The sequence below is a fragment of the Lithobates pipiens genome, unplaced genomic scaffold (genome assembly GCF_037356315.1).
Source record: "Lithobates pipiens isolate NorthernLeopardFrog02 unplaced genomic scaffold, aLitPip1_a1.2 Scaffold_13, whole genome shotgun sequence".
NCBI lineage: Eukaryota > Metazoa > Chordata > Amphibia > Anura > Ranidae > Lithobates > Lithobates pipiens.
Window position 1 is genome coordinate 426,122,582 of NW_027507718.1, and position 12,405 is coordinate 426,134,986.

General features: G+C 45.6%; 1 protein-coding gene across 1 annotated transcript in view; it reads right to left on the reverse strand.

Moving 5' to 3' along the window:
• The window catches only part of DTHD1 (death domain containing 1), a 124,712-nt gene that overhangs the window by 54,065 nt on the left and 58,242 nt on the right, over nt 1-12,405 (reverse strand). Inside the window, exon 4 of the mRNA XM_077477662.1 lies at nt 6,679-6,858. Coding sequence (XP_077333788.1) covers nt 6,679-6,858 — 180 coding nt within the window. The remainder of the gene's footprint in view (nt 1-6,678; nt 6,859-12,405) is intronic.

Below are 12,405 nucleotides of genomic sequence, written 5' to 3' on the forward strand. Positions count from 1 at the left end.
ATGGCCTGGTGACAGGTACTCGGGTACTCTGATGGCCTGGTGACAGGTACTCGGGTACTCTGATGGCCTGGTGACAGGTACTCGGGTACTCTGATGGCCTGGTGACAGGTACTCTGATGGTTTGGTGACTGGTATTTGGGTACTCTGAAGGGCGGTGACAGGTACTCAGATGAACTGTGACAGGTACTCGGGTACTCAGATGGGCTGTGACAGGTACTCGGTACTCTAATGGACTGTGACAGGTACTCGGTACTCTAACGGACTGTGACAGGTACTCGGGTACCCTGATGGGCCGTGACAGGTACTCGGGTATCCTGATGGGCCGTGACAGGTACTCGGGTACCCTGATGGGCCGTGACAGGTACTCGGGTACTCTGATGTGCCGTGACAAGTACTCGGGTACTCTGATGTGCCGTGACAGGTACTCGGGTACTCTGATGGGCCGGGACAGGTACTCGGGTACTCAGATGAACTGTGACAGGTACTCGGGTACTCTGATGGGCTGGGACAGGTACTCGGGGACTCTGATGGGCTGGGACAGGTACTCGGGTACTCTGATGGGCTGGGACAGGTACTCGGGTACTCTGATGGGCTGGGACAGGTACTCGGGTACTCTGATGGGCTGGGACAGGTACTCTGATGGGCTGGGACAGGTACTCGGGTACTCTGATGGGCTGGGACAGGTACTCGGGTACTCTGATGGGCTGGGACAGGTACTCAAATACTCTGATGGACTGTGACAGGTACTCTGATGGACTGTGATTGACAGGTACTATGAGGGGTGGTGACAGGTCCTCTTTATTGGGGGGGGGCAATCAGTATGTTTGGTGTACACTGTATGCGGTAACGAGATGTTACCGCAATCTCCTCCTCACACACGATCGGTGTGTGAGGAGGAGAACCCGGTAACATCCCGTTACCGTGGTTTGTTTACATTTTAGTGATCGGCTGTGAAAGGATCACAGCCGATCACGTGGGTAAACAGCCAGCCAATGGCTGTTTACCAGTGTCGGTGACGAGCAGTGTTCCCGGGGAACACGCCGCCACCGACGTGCACGCGCAGCGCGCTCGCGATCGCGTGCATGCGCCGTGCACGTAGGGGGTGTGACCATCTGTGATCGGCCGTGACTTCATCACGGCCGATCACGTGGTAAACAGCCATAACGAATGGCTGTTCACCACCTTCGGTGGCGAGCGGTGTCTCCGTGACACGCCGCCACCGAAGAAACAGGGATGCGCGCACACGATCGCGCGCATCCCTGTTTAAACGGGAGGCCGTCATATGATGGCCTCCCGCCACAATAGCTGCGCCGCCTGGCCGTCATTTGCCGGCGGTCAGCAACTAGTTAAACAAAAACCTCACAAGGAAGTGGACAATAATTTATTTAGTCATTTTGCTCATTTACCCAGTACACCTGGTATCCTATTAATTACTAGCTGAACTCATTAGTGGCAATTCTAAAGGATTTGAGAGGAGTTAGCGTAACTTTGTTTGGCTTGGTGTCTGTGGTATGAAAGTGATGTATACAGCCGCGGCCCCGCTTGTATGTTTTTAATATTATTGACAATGTTGTCAATGGTTTTTTAATGAGTTTGTGATATTTGTAAAATCCTTTTTCTATATGGTGTTGTATCAATTAAAGTAGTGGGAAATGTTGTAATAAAATTATTTTTGCACAATACCTAGTGTTCGTTAGTGATCTACTTTTGGAGATATCTACTTTTTTTTCTCCAATTTTTTGTCTGTGAAATGAAGGAGGGAAGCTGGAAAGTTGGGGGGGGGGGGGGGGTTGTTATTTGGAGCACACTGACTTAGGAGTCCCCGTGTGGCTTTACAGGAGGAAGGGGAACTGAAGGGCATGGAAGTAGGTAGAGAGGTTAATCGACTTTTTGATGGTAAAGGGGTAGAGGGTTATTCTCCGCACCCTATATGTACTCACACTCCTTACAGATCTCCTTCTCCCCAAGGCACCCACCCAGGAATGAAGGCATCTTTCACTTCTTCCTATCTCTGGTCATTGTGATATGCCATGATTCAAAGCTGAACAAGAAGAAAGTCAGTCTGTCCTGACTTTCAAGTGGACTTCTGCACTGAGAAGGAGGCACCCACTCCTTCTGCTCTATTCCACGCACAGTAGGCTGCCATTGGAGGTAGGAGAGAGTAGACTTCTCCATTCAGCAACTATCTAATATCCTACACTGCCTGACAGGAATGATACTGCTGTCACTTCTGCTAATCTACAGAAGGTTTCCAGATATACCATTTTGTACCCAAACTGAACAGATTGGACATCTAACATATAAATATTTTACAAACTATGGGCAAACTATGCATTTTAGCTTTTAGAGCTATATTCACTGTGTAAACCCCTTGTTCTAAACAGATGCTACTATGTCAATTTAGTTTTGGCTGGGATGTAGTTAACTCAGGCTGTTTTTGTCACTGGTATCACTGGTCATAGTATAAGAGTTCACAAAAAACTTGCTTAAAGTTATCAATATATACAGTATATATTTAACAAAGATTTGGGACAGGGGCGTGGCATGGCCTGGCTACTGAATGAAATGGTTGCTTGATTACGGAACTCTGCTCCTTTGCAACATATCCCTGTGACATCCACCAACTCAGCCCCGAACACTCCCTCCAGTCAGGAGGGCCTCCACACCCGGTTCCCCAGACTATGTCCCGTAAGCACACAGAGCACAAGGGTTCTGGATGACTCCTCAATTACTACATGCAGGCCCGCACATTCCATGGCCCGAGATGGCACCGGCCAGGAACACATCAACCACGAGCCGCTGCCTCCACAGCATGAAGCCATGTCTGAGGGAGACACCATAGCAGACATGGAGGAATCGCCAGACCATCAGAGGAGGACAGAGGTAAGAGACTGGCTAACTCCCCTGTTCACTCTCCTACCAAAGCTCTCCCCCTATGAAGAGGCAATTTGGAGCTGGGACCTGTGGCTCCATAGCAAGCAATGGTGGTCCTCACATTCTACTGCAACCTGGCTCCAAATCTAAGCTACTGCATTCCCTAAGCCTCTGCATCTACTACTTGCAGCTACTTGGCTCAATTACCACCCACCTCGCTCATTCTTACCCACAGTCAATGGCATGGTTGTAGCCTGGAGGGCCATACAACAATATTATAATGGGATCCATTTTAGAGCATTATCTCTACTACCTCTGTCTGCCTTGCAACTCCTCTCCCAAGATCTCTCCCTTCAACGTTGGACTGGAATTGGAGATCTATATCAACATCCAGACCTCAAAACTTTCCAGCAAATCACCACCTCATACAAGCTGCCTAGTAAAGACTTTTACATATACTGTATCTCAGGATTCGCCATATATTCTATACTATACCCATCACCAAAGGAGCAGTATCCAAAGAGCTACTACCTTTCTGTATTTTACCAACTCCAACTCTACCAACTGTCTACTACCAACTCAAGGGCATCTCATACATATATAACCTACCATCTCCTCCAACCTCTACCCAAAAATCTCCAAGTATATTCTTTTGGGAATCAAAATTACAAATCTCACCACCCTCTGCTGAATGGTACTGAGCTCTCAGAACTTCATCCCTTTTCTCCAAAAACATCACTCACTGGGAAATCCTCATGAAAATATACTATAAGTGGTACTTCACGCCCACAAGATTAGCCCACATATACTCATCTCACTATCCAAAATGCTGGAGAAACTGCAACGCTGATGGAACTATTTTTCATGTTTGGTGGGAATGTCATTGGAGGAACATTTCTTCATTAATATCTATAATCACCCAAGTCTCACATTTGTTAACCCTGCAAATGGCTCTCTTTGGTCTAGATCTATCTCCCTGGCCAACTAAATTCATCCCATCGTAACCCACATTTTAATTGCAGCACGCCTTTCCATAGCGCATACTTGGAAAAGCCCTTTCCCTGTCCTTGTGCCATACTCACACGTGTACTCATTGACGGCCCTCTGCTACATGTGCAGCTGCTACAGCATTGCCAAAGTTGTCACAAATCAGGAGGTTTATGGGCATGTGGAATTCCCAATGAATTTTGCAAATCGAACACTGCTGTGTATGACCACCTAAAATGGCTACAGACTCTTCTGGTCTGCTTTAGAAGATCTTGCAAACCCGGGTACATGTTTAAGAAATGCTGCACCACCAAATTGAGGACATGTTCCCAGTATGGCACATGTTTCAACTTTCCTTGTCGAAGGGCAGATAGAAGGTCAGTGCCATTATTGCAAACCACCATTCCTGACTCAATCTTCCATGGCATGAACCTTGAGCTGAAATAATCTCTGCTCCGATGTGGCTCTTATTCCCTAGACAGAGCAGCTGAAGGACTGCATGGAATTTTTTAGCATGACTCATTGAAAGGCCCCTTGAATGTTGAGGGGGTACTGGGGGTTCATAGCACAATCCAGCAGAGGAAGGCACGGAGAAGGAGGAGGTGTGGAGCTGACAGATCTCACATCACCACCACCATCTGTATGGGGAAGTGGTGGCAAAACAAGCTGTCCTGCATCCTTCCTAGTTGTAAGCAGATTTAGCCAGTGGGCTGTAAATTAAATATATTGTCCTTGACCATGCTTGATGGACCATGTGTCAGAAGTAATGTGGACCTTGCAGCTGACTGCCTTGCCCAATGATGCCAAAACCATGCCTTCCATGTGATGGTACAGAGGTGAAATGCCCTTATGTGCAAAGAAATAGCATCTGGGAACCTGCCATTCTGGTACAGCACATTCTGCAAAGTCATGGAAGGGAGCAGAATCCACCAGATTGAAAGGCAGGAGTTGTTAGACGCTGGACATGTGCGTGGCAGGGATTGATTTTTTTTTTCACTACAGCAGCTGGGGTAGAGAAATGTGCCTGCTATACTCTACAGCTGGTGGTGTGCTGCTGGCAGACATGTTGCAAGGACCTGTGATATTATATGTTATACCATCATCCCTGTCGGTGAAGGCTGCTGAGAGGTCATTAGATATAGCAGGGGTGGACATGAAATGTGAGGAGTGAGGAGGAGAATTGTGTCCCTTGTGTGCGGCTTTCAGATGATCTGAGTGCTGGGAGGTTAAATGCCTTGTCAAGTCTGTGGTACCCAAATGGCTGGTGTTTTTGCCATGCATGATCTGCTTGCGGCAGAGATTGCAAATTGCAACAGTGCGGACGGCTGCACAGGTGCTAAAAAAGGCCCATATAGCTGAGCTGTGGGAAATGGCCCTGGAGATAACAGCGCCACAATCTGATGGAATAGGGTGGCTGCTCTCTACTCTTCCATGTTGGCTGCCTCTAGAGGATATCCTGCCTCATTGGGGTTGTTTCTCCCCCTCACTTTCCTCCTCTGCTCTTAAGCTGTCTGGCCTGGTCTGAAAAAAGCTGTGCCAAGGGGGAGACCCAGGGGAGGCCCCATGCTTGAGAGAGCCAGGAAAAAGGCTGGACTCTGAGAAGGGCCTGGTGACTCACTTGGAGGACACATTGAAATTTGGGAATGTACTTACATTGTTGCTTGGATGGCTTAAAGGTTCTGACAATGTGAAGCTGATCTCATTTGCTACGGTATCTGGGAACCTCTTACCTCCTTAATTGTTCCACAATAAAACTCTAAAAAGTGATTGGTGCCCAATATCCTTACTAAGTCCCACTATTTTAGGCATGGACACAGCTCTGAGGTAAAATGCTAACCTGCCCCTTGCCTCTGAAAGAGTTATGCCCCGTACACACGAGCGGACTTTTCAACATCCAAAGTCCGAAGGACCGAGTCCGTCAGACTATCCGATCGTGTGTGGGCTGCAACGGACTTTTGATTCGCCAAAGTCTGACGGACTTTAGAAATGAAGCATGCTTCAAATTTTCCCGACGGAACTCCGCCGGACCCGGTCCCCTTCGAAAACTCCGCTCGTGTGTATGCTACTCCGACGGACTAAAACCGACGCTAGGGCAGCTATTGGCTACTGGCTATGAACTTCCTTATTCGAGTCCAGTCGTACGTCATCACGTTCGAATCCGTCGGAGTTTAGTGTGATTGTGTGTGGCCAAGTACGTTCGGCCGAAAAGTCTGTCAGAACTCCGTCGGAATTCCAGCAGAACTCCGACGGAACTCCTTTGGAAGTCTGTCGGACTTAAGTCCGCTCGTGTGTACGGGGCATAATCCTGCCTTTGAGGTGTCAGATGGGTGCCACAAATGAAAATTGCTTTTATAAAATAAATGATATTATACTGTATAAATCGATATTTAGCTGGTGAATAATGCGTTTCCTGTAGTTGATACTTTTAGTAAATTATACCTACCTTTATACAGAAACAGTAGCTTATTCATTCCTTCTTTGCTCCATGGGATTTTACTTTCTAAAGGTCACATTTCTTGTAACATTATCTATGGTTTTTAGGACTAAAAACAGCATACCTCATCTAGAAGATCCATTAAGGCTAGGTGTCTTAATATCCACAGATGTTGAAATTCCAGGTGCTTACATAAAAGTCAGTATGCTAAATTACATACCCCCCAAAGAGTCCTTATGATTGCTGGTACATCATAATGATTCTAACTTGTAATAATGTCTTTCCTACTTCTGTCTCAAGAACTGCTGTTTTGGGAAATAACTTTCACAATTTATGCTGCAGATGCAGTACATTTTACAAAAAAGGCACCGCTACAGACATACCTTAAACTGTACAATTACAGAGGAGCTGAGGCAGCCAGGGGGGTAAGTTAAAGAAATTCGTGAATCCACGCTCAGCTTTAAAGATAATCCTTTCCTAGGAACAGTAAAATTTTCTTTCTTTAAACATGATATGACAGAAAATGTCCCAAGCTTGTAGACCTTTATTTCTGAAAAACTTCCCTGTATTAAAGAAATGGCAAATACAAAACAATGAAGCATGTTTGTTAGAAAGGCATATTTAAAAAAATAAATCATATTTAAAAAATAAATATAGGCAACAACAGTTTCTTGAATATTGTTGTTCATAAAGCATCATTAATCTGGTATACTTTGTATCCTTCATTACATTATTGCCCATTGCATTCATACTGTATGACACTTTTTACTTAAACCCTTAGCCATTGTACACACGGTCGGACATTCTGACAACAAAATCTGTCGGATTTTGTCCGACGGATTTTGAGCGAAACCGGTGTTGCATACACACGGTTGGACAAAGTTGTCAGAAAATCCGATCGTTCTGAACGTGATGACGTTATTTCGTTACGGCGGGACTACGTTCAGGCTAGTAGCCAATAGCTTTGGTCTAGAAATTTGATCTGAGCATGCTTGGCACTTTGTCCGATCGGAATTCTCTACACACAATCGGACAAAGTCTGATCGGATCATGTTGTCGGAAAGTTTTATAGCCCAGCTCTAAAACTTTGTCCGTCGGATATTCCAATGGAAACAGTCCGATGGAGCCCACACACAGTCGGATTATCCGACAACACGGTCCAATCGGACATTTTCCGTCGGAATGTCTGACCGTGTGTACAAGGGCTAACATATGCCCACTGAAGTGACTATCCTCATGTGATACACAGAGATTAAACAAATAATTCTTCATACATTGTACCTATTTATTTGCAGCCCTCTCTCCTGTGCAGCCTCCTAAAACACAATGATCAAAGACTTTTTTCTCAGCGCCAGAAAGCTAGCGGCAGGGATTTAGTGTCACATATTGCACTGTATAAGAGAAGAGCTCAGTGTAACCTGAGACCTGAGTGCAGGGAAATTGGACACACCCTCATCTCTCCACGAGAAACATGCACAGCTGAGGCTGTCAATCACCTGCGGTGTGCTGGAGGGTCAGTGAGGACATTTCTGTAGACTGCTTGCTCTTGACTGTCAGAAGTGTTTCATGCAGATAACAGAGGGAGGAGAAATCAGATGGGAACAACACTAGGTGATTTAGCTTGAGGCTAGTAAACACTATAGAAGGATATGATGTATTCATTGTTTTATTTATCTTTTAATTTCAGAGGTTTACAAATTACTTTAAATGCACTGTTTCTAAATGTGATTGCCAAACAGATATTAGAGACACAAATTCATATTACTCTGTATTCATCAATACATCTTTAAATGTATTTATTAAAATACAAGTAGTATAAGTTCCTAAATTTGATTTTGTATCAGCTTCTAACTCCCTATCTTATATTCTTTGGATTCACATGAGGATTCACCTGAAACAAGTTCACCCTTTTCAAAGCCCAACTTTTCTTGCTTTAATTTTTGAACTTCATTCCTGCTTTTATTCCAAAGAATAACTGCATGTGGAGAGATGTTGTGATAGACCCCTTCATAAAACTGCACATCAGAACCTCAATCAAAGGCTAACTTTTCTGACATGCATTAAGATACAGAAGCACAATTATGGCAATCACTTGCTGACCATGCAGGTGCTTCTGCTCAGCGCTTGTTAAAACGTAAATCAAATTTCATACATTGCATTAGCTGTTTATTATTTATTTATTTAATCAGTTTCTGAAGCAAACCTGAAAGCAGAAAAAAAAGTTTCTTTTTTTTTCTCTGAAGTGTTCTTAAAGTGGAGGCAGAATCTTTACCTGAAGGTAAAAAAAAAAACCTTCTGTTTGCTGCTCCCCCTCCCCAATACTCCCCCGAGCCCTCTCTCGATCACATGATGTGTACAAGACACTCAGCTGTCCTGACACTCACTATCCTCATTGGCTAAGACAGCAGCGAGTGCCATTGGCACCCCCTTCTGTCAATCACAGCCAATGAGCCAATAAGGAGAGAGCGGGGGTGGTGCCTGAGCCCCGGTGCTATGGGTCTTATGGACGCACAGAACTGGGCTTGGGGGTGAGCACGCACCAGTGCCCCCATATCAAGCCGCTTGCTATTCGGGGCACTGATCAAGGGGTAGGAGCCATGAGCAGGGGAGGATCGGGGCTAGTCTGTGCAAAACTATTACATAGAGCAGGTAAGTATAACATGTTTGTTATTAAAAAAAAAAAAAATCCAGACCTTTAATGTAATAAGAGAGTGTTTTGGGGATTTATTTATAAAACAATCATTGCCCAAATGTCAGAAGCATTCATGCATGCTAAACAAAATGTGACCGTAATATTTACAAGAGATTAATGCCTGTATCTTTAGCTCTAAGGCCTCATGCACACGAGACGCAGATGAAACCTCTGTTAAAAAAAAGCTGAAACGCGCGTTTAGAAACGCGCTTTTTGCCGCGTTTGCATGCCGCGTTTAGACGCGTTTAGACGCGTTTAAACGCGTTTATAAAGATAACATCATGTAGACCCTCCCCAAGCTCTCAAAGCATTTTTTTTAACTATTTCTGCTATTTTGATCAGAGTGAGCAGCAGCAGCATAGAGAGCAGTTGTACACTTGCATTTGCCGTGTCACTTGCCACGGCACCTGCCACAAGTTGTGGATTGTCCACTTGCTACGTCACTTGCCACAAGTTGAGGATTGTCCACTTGCCACATCACCTGCCACGTCACCTGCCACAAATTGTGAATTGTCCACTTGCCACGTCACTTGCCACATCACCTGCCACGTCACTTGCCACGAGATGTGGATTGTCCACTTTCCACGTCATCTGCCATGCCACCTGCCACAAGCTGTGGATTGTCCACTTGCCACGTCACCAGCCACATCACCTGCCACAAGTTGTGGATTGTCCACTTGCCACGTGACTTGCCACATCACCTGCCACGTCACATGCCACATCACCTGCCACAAGTTGTGGATTGTCTACTTGCCGCGTCACTTGCCACATCACCTGCCACGTCACTTGCCACATCACCTGCCATGTCACCTGCCACAAGTTGTGGATTGTCCACTTGCCACGTCACTTGCCACAAGCTGTGGATTGTCCACTTGCCACATCACTTGCCACGTCACCTGCCACGTCACTTGCCACGTCACCTGCCACAAGTTTTGGATTGTCCACTTGCCACGTCACTTGCCACGTCCCCTGCCACGTCACCTGCCACAAGTGGATTGTCCACTTGCCATGTCACTTGCCACGTCACCTGCCACGTCACTTGCCACATCACCTGCCACGTCACTTGCCACGAGATGTGGATTGTCCACTTGCCATGTCACTTGCCACGTCACCTGCCACGTCACTTGCCACGTCAGCTGCCACGTCACTTGCCACAAGATGTGGATTGTCCACTTGTCACATCACCTGCCACATCACTTGCCACATCACCTGCCACGTCACCTGCCACAAGTTGTGGATTGTCCACTTGCCACGTCACTTGCCACATCACCTGCCACGTCACTTGCCACAAGATGTGGATTGTCCACTTTCCACGTCACCTGCCATGCCATCTGCCACAAGTTGTGGATTGTCCACTTACCACATCACCAGCCACATCACCTGCCACAAGTTGTGGATTGTCCACTTGCCACACCACTTTCCACGTCACCTGCCACGTCACCTGCCACAAGATGTGGATTGTCCACTTGCCACGTCACCAGCCACATCACCTGCCACAAGTTGTGGATTGTCCACTTGCCACATCCCTTGCCACGTCCCCTGCCACGTCACCTGCCACAAGTGGATTGTCCACTTGCCACACCACTTGCCACATCACCTGCCACAAGTTGTGGATTGTCCACTTGCCACATCACCTGACACAAGTTGTGGATTGTCCACTCGCCACGTCACTTGCCACATCCCCTGCCACAAGTGGATTGTCCACTTGCCACATCACTTGCCCCATCACCTGCCACAAGTTGTGGATTGTCCACTTGCCACGTCACCTGACACAAGTTGTGGATTGTCCACTCGCCACGTCACTTGCCACATCACCTGCCACAAGTGGATTGTCCACTTGCCACGTCACTTGCCACGTCCCCTGCCACAAGTGGATTGTCCACTTGCCACGTCACATGCCACGTCACTTGCCACAAGTTATGGATTGTCCACTTGCCACGTCACATGCCAGTCACCTGCCACAAGTTGTTGATTTTCCACTTGCCACGTCACCTGCCAAGTCACTTGCCGCGTCACCTGCCAGGTCACTTGCCACGTCACCTGCCACAAGTTGTGGATTGTCCACTTTCCACGTAACTTGCCACTTCACCTGCCACGTCACTTGCCACAAGTTGTGGATTGTCCACTTGCCACATCACTTGCCACCTGCCATGTCACTTGCCACAAGTTGTGGATTGTCCACTTGCCACGTCACTTGCCACAAGTTGTGGATTGTCCACTTGCAATTGCAATTGTTTAAAATATTTTTCTAATGGTTTTTCATCATTTGCAATCATTTTTGAGATTTTTAATGTAAAAAAAAAGGTCACCTTTAAAAACGCATATAAACGCAAATGCGGCTAAACGCGGGTGCCGCGTTTAGCCGCGTTTTGCGTCTGAAACGCAGAAATTTTTGTTTCTGAACGCATTTTTTTGCTTCTGGAAAAACGAGATTAAACGCAACTGCATATAAACGGAAAAAAACGAGACTGTGTGCATGGACACATAGGATAACATTGAATGAGTTCAGGTGCAGTTGAAAAAACTGTCCAACTGCATCTGAACGCGCGTTTAACTGCGTCTCGTGTGCATGAGGCCTAAAATGGCAAAAATGCGATTACATTTTCTGAAACATCTCGATCAGAAAACAAGACTGCATTTTGGCCACTAGATGGAGATGAAGATACAGGCACTAATCCCAAAAATACAATTCCATTTTGTTCAGCGTAGACGAATGCTTAACAAATGATTTGTGCAATGAATGTTTTATAAAAGTATTTGATGTATTACATTTTTTGTAACATAGCAACAAATAGACAAAATGTTTTAAGCCTTCATTTCATTTGTAAATGTATTCACTACGCTTATAACCATAAACGTGATTTTGATGTCATAATAACTGTGAGAAAATGACAAATAAAATAACATTTCATTACATTTATATTAGATGTCATATAATACATTTTATATATCATAAATGTCATATATGTTAATACATTTTATATCTAGAGTAGCACTTGCTTTAAAATGATATCTTATAAAACTGAAAAAAAAGTGATTCTACTTTTACTTTTTAAAATATGCCCTCTCTTCTGGTATGTTCTCCAACTCTCTAAAATATTATAGTATCATCGTAGGTCGAATAAAGACAATCGTCTATCCAGTTCAACCTGTGTAGGTGTCAGCGTCATTAATTATGTCCCATATCCCTGTATGTCTTGTTCCTTAAGATGTACATCTAATGCCACAGACACACGACCAGACTTTTCGAGGGACTAAGTCTGACAGACTTTCGACGGAGTTCTGACGGAGTTCTGACAGAGTTCTGACGGACTTTCCGAATGAACGGACTTGGCCACACACAATCACACCAAAGTCCGACGGATTCGAACGTGATGACGTACGACTGGACTAGAATAAGGAAGTTCATAGCCAGTAG